This window comes from Pristiophorus japonicus, chromosome 7, assembly GCF_044704955.1.
Source record: "Pristiophorus japonicus isolate sPriJap1 chromosome 7, sPriJap1.hap1, whole genome shotgun sequence".
NCBI classification, from domain to species: Eukaryota; Metazoa; Chordata; class Chondrichthyes; family Pristiophoridae; genus Pristiophorus; species Pristiophorus japonicus.
In genome coordinates, this window is record NC_091983.1 from 48,595,244 (window position 1) to 48,617,453 (window position 22,210).

The window sequence follows — 22,210 nt, forward strand, 5'->3', positions numbered from 1 at the left end:
GAATTAAGCTATGCAAACCTCACTAGTACAACAGCCTTAAGATAAAATCATAGGAACTTGCATTCTGGTAAGACAACATCGATTGCCTGTCACACTGCAACATGTAGTCTTGATATATTCTCAGAGATTTCTAACTACAATATTTCACAAAACAGTCTGCTGATAGATAAATAAACAAGCTAATTGGTATGAGAGGTTGCTAACTACTTGTATTTTAAAAAATCATTATTTTTCAGTTCTCAATGTAAATAAAAGAAAGGCAATTCCTATAACTATTTCAAATACATTGCAAAATAGAAAGGGCCTGAAATTCCGGGACTGGGAAAGGTATTAAGTGGGTTGATCACCTATGGAAGGTGGAATCTGAATTCACAGAATTTCAATTCTGACTTCAATTCTGGATAGGGGAGAAGTGGGTGAGACTTCCAAGCACCAGTCCATTCTCCACCACCACCCCCCCCGCCCGCCCACCTACACAATGTCAAAGGACTGACATGGGGGCGTTTCTACAGCGCTCTTGGCCTACCTCAGGAAATCTGCCCCTTATGGCCTTGATAATGTTTAATGGAACTCTCGCTAACTGAGTAATGGCATGAGTTCCATTGAGAGCCTAGTAAAAGCCCCAGGCCGACATTAGAGAAAGGCATTCTGTCCCTGAAGAGGTGATTAACTTTCTGAGAATGGTCATTTGCTCCTTTAGGACAATTTGAATATTTTGACAGCTTTGTTTCTTTGGACCTTCCCTGGCCTCTCAGCCCATCGCTGGATTGACATGGTACCACTCTGATTTTGCTACCATCATTGTGTCCATACAAGCAGAGGCCACCCATCCCTGTTATCACAGTGATTTGGGACAGGGTCTACGGCTGAATCTGCAAGTGGATGGGAGTTCCACTCTATAACATAGTTCCACCTAGTGGACTACTGCTGCACCTAGTGGATTACTGTGGTAATGCAGCCATTACTGTTTACAAGAATAAAGAGGTCAGATCACCTGACAAGTTCCTGTGTTAAAAGCCATCTTGTAAAGTCTGTGTGTTGTGAAGTCATAAGGTCATAAGAAATATATCACATTGGCGATGTAGGATCAGATTTCTGGATACCAAAGTTGAAATTTTTGTTGGTGGATGATTCCAGCTAAACAACAGAGAAACTAGCGAGAGACATTTGGAGCGAATGTTGAGTGGCAAGAAATGTTTTTCACCGCGAATAGTATCATCGAAGTCCCCAATGATGAAAACTGTAACTGGGTGGTGTTGGAAAGAAAACGGGCTCTTTTCCTAAATGAAGCAGGTCCCGAGGTGTATGAAACCCTGAAAAATGTGCTTGTTTCTGTCAAGCCAAAGGACACATCACTTACGGCGACTCTAAGCAAGTTAGAACAGCACTGCAGACTTGAGCCCCTGCAAATTGCTGAAAGTTATCATTTTGGAATACGAGATCAGTTAATTGATTAGAGTATCAGTGAGTACATTGTAACATTAAACTGCCATTCCCTGTCATTTCGGAAACTTTAAGGACTGAGCATTGCGTGACAGCTTTGTTTGTGGGAAGAAAAATAAAGCAATCAAAAAAAAGTTATTGACAACTCCTAACTTGACTTTTGATTTAGCTTGTCAGACAGCTATGTCAATGGCTATGGCCGACTAATATTCCCGAGAAATTCATGCCATTTCCAGTCATCAGACAACCGAGGTGAATTGTCTGCAGGTTAAAAGTAAAAGGCAGTTGGGCACAAGGTCTCAGCAACTGGCAATGGTAACAGAGCATTGAAATCACGCTATCGGTGTCTGGGAAAACACATTGCAAAAAGTTGTCCATATGTGAAGGCAGAGTGTTTCTTCTGCAGGAAAACTGGGCATCTTGTGAAGGCATGCCGACTGAAGAGTAAATCAACTTTCAAGGCTATATGTATAAATCCTCAGAGAGTACATAGCATGGAAAAAAAGCAACAAGACAAGGAGGTACATGTCATCAGAAGCACAAAGGGATCTAACAGCGATTCGAAAAGTATCATCATCCAAGTAGATATTGCAGGAACCAGGATGTTTCTATTACTACTAGGGGGATCAAGGGGTATGGCGAGAAAGCAGGAATGGGGTACTGAAGTTGCATGTTCAGCCATGAACTCATTGAATGGCGGTGCAGGCTAGAAGGGCCGAACGGCCTACTCCTGCACCTATTTTCTATGTTTCTATGTTTCTATGTTTCTAAATCAACACTGGTGCATCCGTGAGCGTAGTACCGGAATCACTATATTTCGACAAATTGTGTGACTTCCCATTGGAGAAATCCAAAATAGAACTGCAAGATTACTCAGGAGAGAACATTCCTGTGGTGCGACGTATCACCGTACCGGTGAAATACAAGGATCAATTTCAGTGCTTGCCTCTTTTAGTAGTGGCAGGAGACAATGTCTGTGCGGCCCCCGGCCTGTGAACACCATCGGAGCAGGCCGGGGAGTGGAAGGAGCAACATGGTGGCATACCACTCCAGGGAGCAGCACGTGCTGGAGTAGGAGAGCAATGGCAGCGAAGAGGGCGACTGGATTGGACATCGCCAAGATTTAGGTCGTTGATTGGAGCATGGGCAGGTACAGCAGGAGCGGCGAGGTCGGGGCGAAGGATAGGCGAGAGTTCGGGGCCCAGAAGAGGTGAGGGCCCAGGGACAGCATGGACCAGCCCACACTGCGATATGTGTACGCACTAGGTCTGTGCAGCAGAGCTGGTCTCCATTCGTCTTGGATAACCCTTGCCACTGGAACAAGACCTAGCTCTGTCAAGCCCGTGTGCTGGCTGGTGTGCAACGGCCACCCCACGTTAACAAAATCCACACACAGGCATCTTCCAGCCTTCAAGATTTAGTTCAGGATCCGGAATATTAGGTCCTTCATTGAACCACCTGTAAACATTTTGGCGTGGAAACACGTCATCTTCAATTCGAGGGACTGCCTATGATGATGATGACTAGGTAGAAATTGGTTGGGATCACTGAAGCTGGAGTGGAGTGAGATTTTTTGTGTTGAAACAAGATTTGCATTGAAGGATGATGTCATCAAGAAGTATCCGAAGGTGTTCTGCGAAACAGGCAGTCCGATCCAAGGCTTCAAGGTGAGCGTCAGAGCACAGAAGGAAGCTCGACCATTTTACTGTAAGCCACATCCCGTACCATATGCACTCAAGGAAAAAGTTGAACAAGAACTCAAAAGACTAGAGACTGAGAACATTATTTCTAAGATAGATCTATGTAATTGGGCTACACACATTGTTGTTGTACCGAAGTCAGATGGTAAGGTAAGGTTGTGTGGTGATTATAAAGTAACTGTAAACCAGGTTCTAGAGGGTAATCTCCCTAATACATTGCCAAATGTAGAAAATTTGTTCACAATGCTGACAGGTGGTCAGATCTTCTCAAAGTTTGATCTTACAAATGCCTACTTACAACTTGAACTAGATGAGGAGTCCAAGTCATGCTTGACTATAAATACTCATCTGGACCTATAACATTTTAATAGGTTACCATTTGGAGTGTCTTCCCCCCCAACCCCGCCATATTCCAAGGGGTGATGAATCAGATGACATACTCATTTCAGCACCAAACAGGCAAATTGAATGAAGTGCTCAAACGGTTAGAGAAGCACAGAGTACGAGTGACTGCTCACAAGTGTGAGTTATTTCAAAACTCAGTGGAATACTTAGGGTACAGAGTAGACAAATATAGTTTACATCTAACCAAGGGAAAGCTGGATGTAATTAGAAATGCACCCACTCCCAAGAATGTCACTGAACTGCGATCATTTTTGGATCTTTTGAACTATTATGGGAAGTTCCTACCAAATTTGACTACATCCATTGAATGAGCAGTTGAAAAAACAGGTCCATTGAAAGTGGTCAGGAGAATGCGATGCAGCATTCAAGGAGTGTAAAAGCCAGTTGGTTGAGAGCACCATGTTAGTTCACTATGATGTATCTAAGGAGATCAAGCTAGCATGTAACATCTCACCTTATGGATTTGCGGCAGTGATCTCTCATGTGCTACATAGTGAGGAGGAAAGACCAATTGCTTTTGATTCATGCACTCTCAGTGCCAGTGAGCGTAATTATGGGTAAATCAAAAGGGAAGCTTTGGTGTTAATTTTGGGGGTCAAGAAGTTCCACAAATATTTGTATGGTCATAAGTTGACCGTTGTTATGGACCATAAGCCCCTGACGGCAATCCTCCATCCAAAGACCCCTGTTCAACCTTAACTGCTGCCCGAATGCCGAGATGGGTTTTGATTTTGTCAGCATATATGTATGACATTGAGTATAGACGATCAGCTGATCACAGTAATGCTGATGCTATGTCTAAGTTGCCATCCTCTTCGCAAGTTGCACCCGATAGGGAAGAAGTGTTTTATTTTTCATACATTGATAAACTGCCAGTCACAGCTGAAGAGATTGGTAGAGCAACCAAACGTGATACTATTATGCCAAAGGTGTATGTTTACATAGCAACTGGCTGGCCAAACCCGGAAAAAGAGAAAGATATTCATCCATTCTTTACTCGTAGGAATGAATTGCCTGTGGATAAAGATTGTATCATGTGGGGTGCACGAGTAGTTATACCAAATAAATTCAGGTCCAAATTATTAGCAGATCTTCATGACCAGCACCTGGGAATGTGCTTGATCAAGAGTTTTGCACGTAATTATTTATGATGGCTAGGTCTCGATAAAGATATAGAGTACATCATTAGTCAGTGCTCAACATTTCAATCGGTAAGCAAGAAATCACCATCAGTACCATTACAGTCATGGAAATGGCGTCCCAGGGTGTAGCAAAGGTTACATATCGATATTGCTGAGCTAGAAGGACAGCAATTGTTCATTGTTGTTGATAGCCATTCGAAGTGGGTAGAGGTGTTTCTGATGTGGAAACTAACAACTAGTAAAACACTAGACAATTTGCAAAGATTATTTTCTTCATATGACCTCCCAGAAGAAATTGTGTCTGATAATGGGCCTCAATTTTGTTCAGAAGAATTTGCACGGTTTACGAGCCGCAACGATGTGAAACATACCAAGGTTCCACAACCCACCCTGCTTCAAATGGTGCAGCAGAACACACAGTACAAATTGTAAAATGTGTCCTCATCAAGCAAATGTTGGATCCAAATCCAAAGAAATGACAGTTGTCGTTGGACCACAAATTGGAAAATTTTCTAATTACTTATCATAATACTCCTCATACAACTACTGGCAGAATACCAGCAGAGTTGTTTCCAAATGACAGCCACGAACCAGGTTTTCCCTGTTAAAGTCAAACTTGGCACAGTGTGTAGAAGAAAAACAATTGAGACAGAAAGAGAATCATGATAGAGGTAGAGTAATAGAGAGAAGTTTGAAATTAAATCAGAAGTTTAGAGTGAAGAAGCATCACCATGAATGTTTAAAGTGGTTACCAGGAAGAGTGGTGAAGATATGTGGTCTTCGCATATATATTTGGTCAAGATGTTTGATCATGGAAAGGTTAGGTTTGTTCATATTGATCATATTTTACCTACAAATGTGGAAGGTGTTGAAAGTTGGAATGATTCGATTATTTCTGATTCATCAGATAATCTTATTACAAGTAGAGTACCAGTAGCAAATCCTACATCAAATATACTCAAAACAAGTCTAAGAGAATGTCAGAATTTAAGTTTGAGTCCGAGTCAGGCAGACAAACACTCTGAAGTTGTAGAGAGTTCAAATGTAGATCAAGGGTATCCCCTGGAGGAAAACTTTCCTCAGGATCAGCCTAGAATGAGTCTAAGTTCGACACCATGTTTGGAAGGTTCTGTTCAAGAGCGAAGGTATCCTCTTCAAAACAGAAAACCAATGGTTAAGTTTGACTTGTAAATAAGACAAAATAAGTCCATATAATCTGGTATGTATACATGTACGATAGTTTGTTATAATTGCTTCTGCATTAAGGAAGGAGAAATATAATATATAGCTCCATCTAGTGGATACTGCTCCACCTGGTGGACTACTTAGGTAATGCAGCCATTGCTGATATTATAAGAATAAAGAGGCCAGGTCACCTGACAAGTTCCTGTGTTAAGGGCCATCTTGTAAAGTCTGTGTGATGAGAGGTCGTAAGGAATATACCGCACACTCCACCGCACTTTAGCTGCCGCCCATGGATCACCACATTTCATGACCAATAATTCCATTTTTCTGGCTTTCTCTGTCTTCTTTAAAGTTGAGAATACCAAGACGTTCTGACTCCTGTGTCAATCGCTATTATTGTTGCTGGGGTGTTTCTCCGTATATTGCAAAATCTGACAAACATGCAATATTTTTGTCTAGACTTTGGTTTAGTTGCTGCTTAGTTGCTGTGCTGAGGGTGTTTAACAGCCAACTCAAGCCGAAAGGGTGGATTTTCCTCTTCACTATGCCCAGGAATTCAGCATTCCCCAGGCACAGCAAAGAGGAAAAGGGGCAGAGGCCCATTACATCAGAACTTCTCCCCCATTGTACTGCTCTACAATTTCCTGGATCTTTCCCACTTGATGTAAGTGAGCCCGCATTTACTTGGAACCCTGGAACAACCTGAAGATTTTTGCTGATAAGTGCAATCTGCTTTTCAAACCACTACCAAGGCCACTTTGAAGGCTTGAGACCTTCTGGCTGTTGTTCTCCAGCAGAAGATGGAAGGCCTCGATGTCGTTGGCCTGGAGAGCAGCTCATTCCCTTCTGAATTTCTAATGAAAAGCCCAAGAGGTGAATTGCACCAGGAATGTGTCTATGCCATGCAGAGCACCTCTGGTACTCTGTATCTGTCAGATACCCAACATCCACCCATAGAGGAAAATGGACTCAAAAGTCTAGGACAAATCCCGTCCTTATACCAGGTTGTGAAATTTGTTGTCATAGTTTCCCTGATAAATTTTTCACGTGCCAGCCTAAGATAAGATTTTAAGATATATATAGAAATTCAGTACGTGGAGGACTATAATTTGCGCATAAAAAGTGTGACACCTGAGGTGTGGTGCCAGAGTGTGCAATGAGCAACAGCTGATCTTTACATGGTCATTTTATGATAACATTCAATGGCATCACTGCAAGCATCATTTCATAACCTGCATTCCGTTGTAAAAATATCAAGAATGCATTTTATTTTCCAATTATGTATACTGCATCAGTCATAAATGAAAACAATAGATATTAATGGTATTAATATATAGAGCCATCGGCATCTAGAATTATTATTTAAATTTGATCATTTTTGATTAGAGCAAGAGAAAAGTTTTTTGATCATCTGGAATTAGAACTAAACAATCTTCAGGAACAGAAAAGAATCCAGTCTGTCTCTTTTGATTCAATAGATTCACCCTGAACATGTCCACTTTCTCACCACATCTCTTATCTCTTACTTCTTAAGAAATGCATTGAATGCAGCTTCCTACCTTTTAAAGAAAGACTTGCATTTATATAGCATCTTTCAAGACAACTGGGCACCATAATAAGAATGCTTGCATTGTGACAGTAACTGGCTACCAGCTTCTTTTTAATGCAAATAATTTGAGTAAAACTGATCCTAAAGCTATCCCAGTGGGTTAGTGAGTGAAGGTGCTAGTTGTTGTGGTACTAAGTGGTACAAACCAGAAGACCCCAGATTTCATCCTTGGACTGTATTGAGTGTGCTGATCTTAACTGGAACATACAATTGCCATCAAATGGGCATCAATCCACCTTGGCAAGTGAGGGAGAAATAATCAGCCAGCTTTCCTGTGGCTAATCACGACCGAGTGATGCCTTCTGGATACTGTGTGCTATGTGAATGTTCGGTGAGCACAGCGTCAACTACGACAATCTCCATTGTCAAATAGCCTGGCTACACTCACTATCTAGGCTCAGTTGTGAAGAGTAGCACTTGGCTGAGATACTGAGGGATGCCAATATCTGTGCTATCATATTCCAGCAAGACTAGGCACCTTAGGAGGGCAGGGGAGAAAACTGGGAAAATACATTTTGAAACATGTGAATCAAAAAATTGGGAATGAACAAAGATCGTGTTTTGTTAAGATTATAAGATAACCATAAAATAAGAGATATTTTACAAACAAAATTGTTTTTGTTTTGCAGACTAAGACTGGTATAGCACGTCTTTTTGATGAGGAGTCTGAGAATGCCTATGACATCCGACTAAAGCTATCAAAAGATGTTATAACAATTCAAAAGCAAGATGTCATTTGTGTCAGTGGGAGTGATTCTGATTCAAATGTAAGTAGTTTATTTTAATGCAAGCTGTTTTGAAGCTATACATGTTCTCAAGTGACTGAATATGGGGAACTGGGTGGTCCAATTGTTTAGGTACCAGCCTTTTCTCTCAGTGATCTGGGATTAAATCCAACCCAAATTAACGGGATGAAGCTTTCTCGGTTTGCTGCCTGTAAGAACCCCACATGAAATTAGTTTGGGCAGTATTAATCCAGTTTCCATTGAGCATAGACTAACATTAAGCAGCACTAATTTACAATCCAACTCAGAGGAGACTGAGGATGACTGTTGCAGGAAAAGGGAAAATGTCACACTGGTGAAGTAGATGCTGCTTTTCTGAGGTTGGACGGAGAGGAGTGGGAGCTTTACACAGTGTCCAACCTGCTAGACCTGACCTGGGAGTGCTGGGTGCTGATAATGGATTCCTGAAATTAAATAGTTTCCATTCCCCATCACTAACCTCCCGCACCTTGATGATTGCAACATTCATACAAAAAGAGTCATCAAACACGGTCTGAACATGCTTTCAGAATGTAATATTCTGTATATTTTTTGCATCATTCTTTTTCATCCTAATAAATTTAACACTAAGAATCAAAGGAACGGATCTATATTACATGAATCAAATTGGATAAGGGCGTCGAGAGGCCATAAACCTAAGTAATATAATGGAAACTGAACAATGCATATTGAAATGAATGACAGTTGTAAGTTGGGTAATTTAGAGAATACTGATTGAAATCAATTGGTAGTCACCTTGACACATGGAGGAAAGATATTCACTGTTCATTATCTGTAGCAAAATAGTAAACATGGTTATAAAGAATATATTTACACTTTCACCATAAATGGTGAACGGTTGAAGCCTCCCCTGCATGGAGCCTATTTAAAGCAAGTAAATTACCTCACATCATATTTTTTAAAAGCCCACTTGTAAGAACAGAATTGGTTAGAGTTAAAATTGTTCTGATAAGTGGAGTCATTGCAGTAGAATTGATCGAATTTTTGATTTCCGACAACATAATAAGGTCTCGGGCTGGCTGTCACCCGGAGCAGCCCATGCAAAAAATTGGTCAACTTTGGTCAGTACTCGGCTAGATCACCAGATGGCCTTCCACCTCCAGGGGGGGGAAACACTGACATTGCCTGAATTGTAGCCTCTTGCTAACCAAACACAGGCTGATATTAATGGCAGTTTTGATAGATGTATGTATGAAACTTCCTCTTGTCTGAAGGACAATGGAGAATGGTACTTGAGATTTACTGGAAAAAATAAGAACAGTTTCAGCAGATCTCCCAAGTCCTTTGCTAATCAGAATTAATAACAGTAGGTAAAGATTAGCGTGCTTGTCATGTGAGAGCAAAATGAGTAAGTGCAAAAGGAAAGAAGAGAAAGAAGATTAGCTTTGATTAGGCAGATTAATCAAGCTAGTTCGGTTCTATCTCTAGAACCTCGTAAAATTCAAAGCCCTGTAGTTTGTTTTTAGGCCAGTATTTATTGGTAAGCTTTTCTTGTCCTGAAATTATGACAAAGATAAATGTGGCACTAACAAAGCTGATTTATGTCTCAGTGAGCAGCTCGGGAATGCCAACAGCAAAGAGGGAGGATAGTGAAATGGGCGACCTTAATCTACATATAGATTGAGCTAACCAAACTGGTAGCAATGCGGTGGAGAAGGATTTCCTGGAGTGTATTAGGGATGGTTTTCTAGACCAATATGTCGAGGAACCAACTAGAGGGCTGGCTATCCTAGACTGGGTGATGTGTAATGAGAAAGGACTAATTAGCAATTTTGTAGAGCGAGGCCCCTTGGTAATATGGTAGAATTCTTTATTAAAATGGAGAGTGATACAGAGACTAGGGTCCTGAACTTAAGGAAAGGTAACTTCGATAGTTTGAGACATGAATTGGCTAGAATAGACTGGCAAATGATACTTAAAGTGTTGACGGTGGATAAACAATGGCAAACATTTATAGATCACATGGATGAACTTCAACAATTATACATCCCTGTCTGGAGTAAAAATAAAATGGGGAAGGTGGCTCAACCGTGGCTAACAAGGGAAATTAAGGATAGTGTTAAATCCAAGGACGAGGCATATAAATTGGCCAGAAAAAGCAGCAAATCTGAGGACAGGGAGAAATTTAGAATTCAGCAGAGGAGGACAAAGAGTTTAATTAGGAGGGGGAAAATAGATTATGAGAGGAAGCTTGCCAGGAACATAAAAACTGACTGCAAAAGCTTCTATAGATATGTGAAGATAAAATGATCAGTGAAGACAAACGTGGGTCCCTTGCAGTCAGATTCAGGTGAATTTATAATGGGGAACAAAGAAATGGCGGACCAGTTGAACAAATACTTTGGTTAGTGAAAATGCAGGTATGAAAACATAGCAAAGTTCTGTACTTTATGGTGATAGCTACCTTTTGGCTAAAATTAGGGTGGAAAATATAAGCCCTAGGGCTAGGAATTCTATTGTGTCCCATTTGGGGCGATAACTTTTGAGAAGTGAGAAAAGGCAAGCGATAATCCTTTTTTCATCCTAGGAACTTCAGCTTCAGCGCTCCGAGGAAAGTGAAGCACTAACTCAAGTGTTACCACTTCCCTTAGAGCACTAAAATGTGTGAGAGGGGCGGTAGTGGCAGAGCGCTGACGAATATTCAGTGCAGTGCTGCCAGCATCACAGGTTCCTTCCCTCGCTTAAAGGGAAAGGCCAATGATGGGTTGCAACATTCTTCCTTTTATTTCTGTGGGGCCACAGGACTGTGTGACTTCCATTCGCACCCCAAGCACTCTAAGAGAGTGGACGGCTGAGGAATCGTGCAGCAATCTGTCGTCAAAAACATTCAACAGGCACCAGACTGGCGCGAAAAATAAAGTTTGTCCTACCTGACCACCACTACCTTTAAATATCACTCCCCAAGCAGCCAGCTGCGGTCACAATGCCTCCTTTAGATGTTGTAGTGTATGAAATGATACAATGGACTCCGTACTGTGAGCCAATGACTAGGTGTAACCTGGTCAGTCTTTAATGGCTTCCAGAAGTGAAGATACGAAGGTGAAGTTCAGGTTATATACTGGGCCCAGCACAAATGTACCTATGACCCTAGGACCTCCGACGATAGTGCCCCCTGTTGGTGGGCAGACTGTATGTACATGCATTACATCATTTCCCCCCCCCCCCCCCAGTTCTTGGCACAAGTCCATATTTAAGTTCAGACGGTCCGGAGCCCTTCGCTCCCTGGTTGACAGTCTCAGTGCAATCCCAGTGTATTCCGAGTCTCTCACGACTTGGAGCTGGGCGTTGACCACAGTTGGTTCTTCTGATGGCTAGACGTGAGTTGGTTGGTCGTCTAAGCTCGCAGTGTCTTCTTCCAACTGTTCCGGTTTGTCAGTGTTTCTTAGCTTGATTTGATCAATGTGTTTCCTGCACATCTGCCCATTCTTGAGCTTAACCAGACACACTCGGTTACCCTCTTTATCCGTAACATTGCCCAGGAGCCACTTGGGCCCTTGACCATGGTTAAGTGCATCCACTGAGTCATTGACAGATATGTCGCATGACACTGCGGCTCAGTCGTGATACCACTGCTGGCGTTGACGTCGGGTTTCGACATGATCGTTAAGATCAGGATGGACTAGAGAGAGGTTTTGAGGCCTCTCTTCATCAATAGTTCCACAAGTGGGACCCCAGTGAGCGTGTGTGGCCTTGTCCTTTATCTGAGCAGTATGCGTGACAGGCATGTCTGCAAGGAACCGTGAGTTATGTGTTTCAGGCTCTGTTTGATGGTTTGAACTGCCCGCTCCGCTTGACCATTGAATGCAGGTTTGAACGGGCTGACCTCACGTGTTTTATACCGTTGTGTTTCATGAACTCTTGAAACTCAAGGCTCGTGAAACACGATCCATTGTCGCAGACCATGTGTGGCAAACATTGCTCTCAGGTTCTCAATGGTGGCAGTGGACGTGCTGGATGAAATGATCACACATTCTATCCATTTGGAGTATGCATCCACCACCACAAAAAACATGTTACTGAGGAAGGGGCCCGCAAAGCCAATGTGGATTCTAGACCACGGTTTGGATGGCCAGGACCACAGACTGAGTGGAGCTTTCTTTGGGGCATTGCTTGACTGCATCCAAGTGCTGCACTGATGCATGCATGACTCTAAGTCCGAATCAATGCCAGGCCACCAAACATGGGACCTGGCGATGGCCTGCATCATGACAATACCGGGATGCGTACTATGTAACTCCCGTAAAAATCTCGCCCTGCCTTTCTTGGGCATTACAACATGACTACTCCACAATAAACAGTCGGACTGGATGGAAAGCTCATCTTTGCGATGGCTCTACAGTTTGGTTTCATCACCCATTTCCTTGGGGATGGTCGACCAGTCCCGATTAAGAACACAACGTTTTACAACCAATAGGTTCGGATCCTGGCTAATCCAGCTCTTAACTTGTTGAGCAGTGACAGGCGACCCTTCACTCTCAAAGGCATCCATGACCATGAGTAGCTCTGTAGGCATTGGCGTTTCCACCTCCGGTGTGAGCAATGGTAACCGGCTCAATGTATCAGTGCAGTTGTCGGTGCCTGGTCTATGGCGAATGGCATAATCATCGGCAAATAATGTCAGTGCCCACCTCCGAATGCAGGACGACATGTTGGTATTGATACCTTTATGTTGCGAGAACAATGATATAGCGGTTTGTGATCGGTTTCCAGCTCGCAGCGAAGCCCAAACAGATACTGGTGCATTTTTTTTACCACATAAACACATGCTAAAGCCTCTTTCTCTACCATGCCGTAGGCTCTTTCTGCCTTGGACAGGCTTCGAGACATGTATGCAACTGGTTGTAGTTTCCCTGACTCATTGGCTTGCTGGAGTACGCAGCCGACCCTGTAGGACGACGTATCACAGGTCAAAACTAGACGCTTTCATGGGTCATACAGTACCAGTAGCTTGTGGGAACAGATTTCTAGCCTTCTCAAAGGCTTTGTCTTGAAGTTCACCCCACACCTAGTCGTCTCCTTTCCTGAGCAGCTTGTGCAAAGGCTCGAATACTGTGATTAATTTGGGTAAGAAGTTATCGAAGTAGTTGAGAAGACCCAAGAACGAATGCAGCTCACCAACATTCTGGGGCCTGGGTGCATTTTTGATGGCCTCTGTTTTCATGTCTGCAGGCCTGATTCCATCTGCAGCAATCTTTCGTCCAAGGAATTTGACCTCTGGGGCCAGGAAAATGGACTTCGAACGTTTCAGTCTGAGTCCCACTTTGTCCAGACGACGCAGAACCTCTTCCAGATTGTGCAGGTGCTCAGCGGTGTCACGTCCTGTGATTAGGATGTCGTCTTGGAATACCACGGTCCTGAGGATGGATTTCAATAGGCTCTCCATGTTTCTCTGAAATATGGCTGCCACCGAACGAATGCCAAAAGGGCACCTGTTGTAAATAAACAGTCCTTTGTGCGTGTTGATGCACATGTTTTTTTGATGATTCAACCAGTTCTTGTGTCACGTAGGCCGACGTTAGATCCAATTTTGTGAATGATTTTCCCCCGGCTAGAGTTGCAAACAGATCATCAGCTTTCTGTAGTGGGTACTGATCTTGTTTCGAAACTCGGTTGATCGTGCCCTTGTACTCTTCACAAATCCTGACCGTGCCATTGCTCTTTAACACCGGAACAATGGGGCTGGCCCATTCATTAAATTCGACTGGTGAGATGACCCCCTCACATTGTAGCCTGTCCAATTCGAGCTCGACCTTTTCTTTCATCATGTGCAGGACCGCCCTGGCTTTGTGATGGATGGGCCTTGCGTCTGGGCCTAGGTGAACCTGCACCTTGGCTCCCTTGAAGCTGCTAATTCCCGGTTCAAACAGTGAGGGAAATTTGCTCAGCACTTGAGCACACAAATCATCATCCGCTGATGACAAATCTTTGATATCGTACCATTTCCATTTTATTTTCTCGAACCAACTCCTGCCGAATAACGATGGGCGGTTGCCCAGGATAATCCATAATGGTAGATCATGAACCGCTCCCTCGTACAACACTCTTACTGCATGTACTACCGATCACTGATATGAGCTCTTTGGTGTAGGTACATAACTTCGCATTTATCGGACTCAGCTTGGGTCTCTCTGCCTTGGTCTCCCACAGCTTTTTGAAAGTCCTCTGGCTCATTAGCGATTGACTCGTACCCGTGTCTAATTCCATAGATACTGGCACGCCGTTTAATTTTACCTCCATCATTATTGCTTGGCTCATTGTTAGGATGCACGTAGGCTTTATACTTCCTCCTCGGAGCTCTCAAGTGCCTCGGGCTGCATCATCAGATCCACGCTGAATTGATCATCATCCAAGTAGTGTGTCACAGCTTGCTTGCTCTGCTGTGGACACGTCTGCTGAAGATGCCCCGTCTTCGCACACCCTCTGCATACATACTGCCTGAAGCGTCACTGATGGGGTCGGTGATTGTCCCCACAACGCCAACACATTGAGCTCGGATTTGTGCCTGATGGCGGGCTTTGGTCGGCTCCCGTTCTCGCATACGCAGTCGAGTAGGCCCTCGATGGCGAACTTTGAGCGGCTCCCGGTCTGGCAGACACAGTCGAGTAGGCCCGGCCAGTGCAGCTCTGCCGGCTGTCGATGCAATTTTGTACACAGTACTTGCCATGGAGTTCTTCTTTTGTTGCGATATCTGCTTCGTGCTTTTCTGCATGGACAGGCAAGCCTGGGCGATGGTGATGACCTTGCTGAGGTCCAGCGTCTCCGCAACCAGCAGCTTACTTAAGATCGCCTCGTGGTTGACTCCAATCACGAAAAAGTCACGCAGCATGTCTTCCAACTCAGACCCAAATTTGCAAGGCCCTGTAAGATGTCTCAGGTCAGCAACAAATGCTGCTATGTCCTGGCCTTCTGGACGAACGTGTGTATAGAAGCGATATCTGGATATGAGGATTCCTTCCATGAGTTTAAGGTATTCCCGAACTAGAGCATACAGTTATTTGTAATCCTTTTCTGTAGGAAGAGTGGGTGAGAGCAGATTCTTGATGAGTGCACAGATAGTGGGGCCACAGATGGTCAGAAGAACTGCCCCACGCTTCTCTGCATCCTCATCTTTGTTTAGGTCGTTTGCCACAAAATACTGGCCAAGGCGATCCATGAAATCTCCCCAATCCTCTCTCCCTCATTGAATCTCTCTCGAGAATTCCAACAGAAATCGATCGTGCTGTGCTCACCATACTTTTGCATGGGTTCGTATTTGCCTCGTCGCCAGTTGTAGTGTATGAAATGATACAATGAACTCCGTACTGTGAGCCAGTGACTAGGTGTAACCTGGTCAGTCTTTAATAGCTACCAGAAGTGAAGATACGAAGGTGAAGTTCAGGTTATATACTGGGCCCAGCACAAATGTACCTATGACCCTAGGACCTCCGACGGTAGTGCCCCCTGATGGTGGGCAGACCGTATGTCGTTATATATTACAGCCGTTGTTCTTGGTGCCCGGCGATGCAGTCGGGGGCGGGAGCGAATACCATATCCGGGCGGTAATGGGAAACTGCACACCAGATGATGTCACGATTTTCGGGGCACAAGAGAGCAAGGTGGTAAATGTTAGTGCCAGCTCAAAAACGCCAGGGAAGGTCGTGGGCATTGGTGAATTCGCCGCGCCCAGTCGGTAACCTCTTAGCACCCCATTACCTTCCTCCACAGGCGCTAATGGGAGACGCAAAGCAGTCAAATTTCTCCCCCCAGAGTTTTAGAAGACAAGGCAGGCACGTTATAGCTCTAAGTAATGCCATGTAAATTTGAAGAAAATCTAACTGACAAAAAGTGGCAGGATTTGTGGCATAACCCCATTGTAGAAAGTGGTTAATGTTGGGTCCATCAAACTAACAAAACTATCATAACTTCATTAACTGTGAAATTAGTAGACGTTTCAGTGTTAAATTTTAAGAGCATAAACAGCACAATATCTGTGGCTGGGGATTTTGTTTTTGAGGAATGTTGACAGCCTATATAGGATTAGTGTGTCCATTACTTGAAGTCGCGGCAATCAGGTTATATACATCATGTGTGTTTACTGCTGAGAACAAAAAGAAGGAAATTAAATTCTGGAGTCAGGGACTGTTTATGGTAAGCCCGCAGCAGTCAAGTCAATCTTGGTCGCTAGAAAATGATACTATGAGTCTTTACAGAACTGCTCTCATCAAATCATGAAAAGAGTCTGACTGACAGTAATAGATTTCAATAAAGGGAATGGGAGTATGAGTTGGATAAACTATTTGTTCTTGGTTCAATTATCTTTGGTTTAAGCCAGATTATTGATTTTAGTTCCTTCTCCTCGTCCAGCTTTTGCAGTGGGGAAAGTCTCTCCAGCACAGGGCCAGTATCGGTCTCACACCTTGCCTTCATCCTCATCATTTTTCTTTCTCTTCCCTTGTGCGAAGTTCAATTGCAGCAGTAGACACAATAGCAATACAAGAACAGTTTATTGAGGCACACAATAATCTGGCTAATCACCAGTTTAGATTACTATAGATAATTCTCCTCCCATTCACATAGCAGACCAGTTTGTTTTATTCATTCTCAGAATGTAGACGTCACTGGCAAGGCCAGCATTTATTGCTCATCCCTAGTTGTCCTGAGAAGGTGGGGCCTCTTCTTGAATTGCTGCGTGTGGTGAATGTGTTATACTTTGCAGTGGATTTGATTCAATGAGTGACCTGCTAGGCCACATCAGAGGGCAGTTAAGAGTCTAACACATTGGTGTGGGACTGGAGTCACCGGGTAAAGATGGCTCGTTCATTTTGTTAGACAGACAGACTTGCATTTATATAGCACCTTTCACGACCACCGAATGTCTCAAAGCGCTTTACAGCCAATCAAGTGCTTTTGGAGTGTAGTCACTGTTGTAATGTGGGAAAACGTGGCAGCCAACTTGCACACAGCAAACTCCCACAAACAACAATATAATAATGACCAAATAATCTGTTTTTTTGTTATGTTGATTGAGGGATAAATATTGGCCAGGACACCGGGGATAACTCCCCCACTTGTCTTCGATATTGTGCCATGGGATCTTTTATGAGCGGGCAGACAGGGTCTCGGTTTAATGTCTCTTCTGAAAGCTCATCATCATCATCATAGGCAGTCCCTCGAATCGAGGATGACTTGCTTCCACGCCAAAAAAGTTCACAGGTGTTTCAATGAAGGACCTAAAATTCCAGATCCCGAACTAAATCTTGAAGGGTGGAAGATGCCTGTGCGTGGATTTTTTTATCGTGGGGTGGCCGTTGCACCCCAGCCACCACACGGGCTTGTTCCAGTGGCAAGGGTTAACCAAGACAACTGGAGACCGGCTCTGCTGCACGCACACATATCGCAGTGTGGTCTTCTGAAAGACAGCACCTCTGACAGTGCAGCACTCCCTCAGTACAGTACTGGAGTGTTAGCCTTGATTTATGTGCTCAATTCCCTGGAGAGGGAATTGAACCCACTACCTTTTGACTCAGAGGCGAGTGTGCTACACATTGAGCCACAGCTGACACTTCGACAACAATCCAACAGCATTATGTTCACTTTTTTACTGATACCAGTTTTTTAAATGTCCAGATCATTTTTAAATTGAATTCAAATCTGTGGTGAGATTTGAACTCTTGTTCTTTGGATTGTTAGCCAAGTAATAGAACCATTACATACTGTACCCGTATTTAGCATCAGCGACACAATTTGCAGGCAAATACCACTCTGAAGAGAGTGTCTGCATGCCTCAATGATACCATTTCCACTCCTGCATCAGAGGATTATGGGTCGGGCCCCACTCCAGGACTTGACAATGTAGTTCATAATTCAGTGCAGGGTCGAGGCAATGTTAGAGGTGTGTCGTCTTTCCAATGAGATATTGAAGTAAGGTTCTGACTGTTGTTCAGATGGACATAAAAGGTCCCATGGCATTACTGAAAGAAGAGCAAGGGGTTTTTATGAGTACCTGCGTCAACATTCCTCCTTCAACCAGCGCCAACAAAATGAATTGGTTGGTCATTTATCTAATTTACTGTTTTTGGGACATTGCAATTGGCTGCTGCGTTTGATTACAAAAGCAGCAATGACTGCAATCCGACAGCTGTGAAGCACTTTGAGATATCCTAAGGATATGAAAGGTAATACATGAATGCAAGATTGTTAAATGGGAAGTATTCTCCTCACAAAGACTACAGTGTAAAGATTATCTCTTTGGGGCCGAAATTGCCCCTTCCGATAAGGCCTCTGACTGCCTGAAAGCAGCAGCCACATGGCGGCACGGAATGGCCACCAACTCTCCGTGGAGGGGCCGCCATTTTGTACATTGCTCATCCTCAGGAGCGGAGCGGTGTCTGGGAGCACTTCACCCATTTTCTTGCTGCGACATGCACGCGTCGATCCCTTACCGTCTGGCAGGGACCCCCTTGTGCAAGTGCCCATTCGGAAATTGCCCCTTGCCTGGAATTATCAAGCTGTCGGTGCACTCGCTGTAAAATGGCGGCATAGCTGTCCTTAAAGGGGAGGTGGCGCTGATGTCGACGACATGTTTTTTTTGCTGGCCGACTGCCAGGTCGGTCCGACAATTATGGCAGCGGGTTTGGCCAGGCCACCAACAGGCAGCCTGACATCCCCACTTGAGTGCCAGGCCGCTAACCCAGCCGAAACCCACCCTGGTGGCCCAGTGGACCTAACTAAAATGAATGCACATTTCGCAGCGGCGCTCTCCTTTAACTGAAGGGGAGAGATGTTGTGATGCGCAACGACGTCATCAGCGTGGCGTTGATGACTGACAGCGGCGGACACTCTGTGCCGCCCCCACTTCCGCCCCACTAGTGACAGCTACTCCGCTCCACTTCCACTTCCTCTCCCATGATGAGGCGACTTCTGCTCCGCTGGAAAAAAAACCCACGAAGAGCTGGATCTCGACGGATAGGCCGCCGCATCCGTTGTTTCGGATGGAGGTGAATTTTTACCCTTTAGCTCTTAACTGAGAGAACATTTAAACTGGAGCAACATCAGAAGGAAGAACAGCAATAACAACTTGTATTTATATAGCACCTTTAATGTAGTAACATGTCCCAAGGCACTTCACAGAAGCATTATCAACAAAGTTTGACACCGAGCCATATAAGGAGATATTAAGGGAGATAACTGAATGCTTGGTCAAAGAGGTAGGTTTTAAGGAGGGTCTTAAAGGAGGAAAGAGAGGTAGAGAAGTGGCGAGGTATAGGGAGGGAATTCAAGAGCTTAGGGCCTTGGCAGTGGAAGGCATGGTCGCTAATTGTGAAGCAATTAAAATCAGGCATGCTCAAGAGGCCAGAATTGGAGGAACCCAGATATCTCGAAAGGCTGTAAGGCTGGAGGAGATGAGAGAAAGGGAGCGGCGAGGCCCTGGAGGGATTTGTAAATGAGGATGATAATTTTAAAATTGTGGCGTTACTCAACTGGGAGCCAATGTAGGTCAGCATCGCTGATCCAGCGAGGACAGGGGTGATGGGTGAATGGGACTTGTTGCAAGTTAGGACACGGGCAGCCGAGTTTTGGATGATGATGTGCGATCAAAGGAATGCAGGCTGCGTGCTAACTTCGTACTGCCTGCTGATCAGCATGATTGTGGCATTCAGCCCAGTGCTGAATACGCTGCTGAGTGGCTGAACATTCAGCAGGGGACCCAAGTTCGTGCAAGGCTGGTATCAATTAAAGCTACCCTGCACTTCTTAAAGGCAGTCTGTGTCTCTTAAAGTGGAGGTGCATTCTGCCGACAGCAAGTCATCCAATTGGCTGGGGAAGAGTGTGAGAGGAGGAAAAAACAAAAATGGTCACAACTCGGTAGGGAGCTTGCTCCAATGTTCTCCGATGTAGCACTGGAGGTCAACACAAGGAGATCCTATTCCCACAGGAAGCCAGGAGGCCCTCCAGGCAAATGCAGAAAATCCAATGGGAGCAGCTAGTCGCTGTGGTGAATGCCAGCAGTATAGCCCTGAGGACCAGGAAGCAGTGCAGGAAGAAGTTTAAAGACCTGCCAGAAAGCCTGAGTACAATGTCAAGCACCAACATTACACCAGGCTTTGCACAGAGCTTGGAGCCCATTATTTCCAGCATAGAAGTGATGAGCAACTCTAATTGTGCACTTGTGGCTCCAACCATGATGCAGTTGTTATATATGTGGACTTGTATTTACTCTGTACAGCCACCAGGGGGCTCATTCCCCGGAGTCCCAAGGGATCCCATATTCCCTTGGGAGCACAGGTATTTAAGAAGGCTTCACAGGTTGGAGAGGCACTCTGGAGACCTGAAATAAAAGACTAAGGTCACATGTTACTTTGTGCTCACCGTGTTCAATCTGACTCTTTCTGCATACAGTACAACTGGCGACGAGATACAGATAGCAAACCCAAAGATGCAGAGAACAGTGGGCATCCTGGAGAAATTTTTGGAGGGAGATGATTGGGAAATTTTTGTGGAGAGACTTGACCAATACTTCGTAGCCAATGAGCTAGATGGGGAAGAGAGAGCTGTCAAACATAGAGCGATCCTCCTCACCATCTGTGGGGCACCAACGTATGGCCTCATGAAGAATATGCTCACTCCAGCGAAACCAACGGAGAAATCATACAACAATTTGTGCACACTGGTCCGAGAGCATTTGAACCCGAAGGAAAGCGAGGGACCAGTTCTATACCTACAAAAGGTCTGAAGGCCAGGAAGTGGCGAGTTATGTCGCCGAGCTGAGACGCCTTGCAGGACATTGCGAATTTGAAGGACATTTGGAGCACATGCTCAGAGACTTTTTCATACTTGGCATTGGCCACGAAACCATACTTCGCAAGCTTTTGACTGGAGAGACCCCAACCTTGAGTAAGGCCATAGCGATAGCTCAGTGACAATATGAAGCAAATCTCACAGCACACAAGTACTGCTACAAGTACTGTGAACAAAGTGATGCTGTTTTCGAATTGTAATGTACAGGGCAGGTCACACATACCTGCAGCTACACGTCCACATATGTCTCAGAATCCACCATCAAGGGTGATGAATGCAAGGCCATTAACACCTTGTTGGCGCTGCGGGGATGATCATCGTTTCCATTCATGCCGATTCAAAGGATACGTTTGGAAGGGCTGTGGAACAATGGGACACCTCCAACGAGTGTGCAGTCAAGCTGCTAAGTCTGTTAAACCTGCAAACCATCATGTTGCAGAGGAGGACAGATCCATGGAGGATCACTACGAACCACAGTCTCAGATAGAGGAGGCAGAGGTACATGGGGTGCACACATTCACCACGAACTGTCCCCCGATAATGCTGAATGTTGAACTGAATGGACTCCTGATGTCAATGGAGCTGGACACGGACGTGAGCCAGTCCATCATGGGCAAAAAGACTTTCGAAAGGTTGTGGTGCAACAAGGCCTCAAGGCCAGTCTTAACTCTAATTCGCACGAAACTAAGAACTTCAACTAAAGAACTGATTCCTGTAATCGGCAGTGCTACCATAAAGGTCACCTACCACTCTGGGTGGTACCGGGTGATGGTCCCATGCTGCTCGGCAGGAGCTGGCTGGGAAAGATACGCTGGAACTGGGACGACACCCGAGCGCTATCGCCCGTGATGACACTTAGTGTGCCCAGGTCTTAAACAAATTTCCTTCGCTGTTCGAACCAAGCATCGGGAAATTCCAAGGAGCAAAAGTGCAGATCCACCTAATTCCTGCGGCGCGACCCAGCCATCACAAGGCGAGAGCAGTACCATACATGATGAGAGAAAGGGTAGAGATTGGGCTAGACCGGCTACAACGAGAGGGCATAATCTCACTGATCGGGTTCAGCGAGTGGGCCAGTCCTATTGTCCCAACCTCAAGGGAGATGGCACCATCAGAATCTGTGGTGATTACAAAGTAACTATCAATCGTTTCACCCTGCAGGAC

The 22,210-nt window shown here is 44.7% G+C and overlaps 1 protein-coding gene across 1 annotated transcript in view; it reads left to right on the forward strand.

Annotated features, from left to right (window-relative positions):
• Window positions 1-1,937: 1,937 nt before the first annotated feature.
• The window catches only part of sntg2 (syntrophin, gamma 2), a 403,287-nt gene continuing 383,014 nt past the window's right edge, over window positions 1,938-22,210 (forward strand). The window contains exons 1-2 of the mRNA XM_070884354.1: window positions 1,938-1,964; window positions 8,114-8,251. Coding sequence (XP_070740455.1) covers window positions 1,938-1,964; window positions 8,114-8,251 — 165 coding nt within the window. The remainder of the gene's footprint in view (window positions 1,965-8,113; window positions 8,252-22,210) is intronic.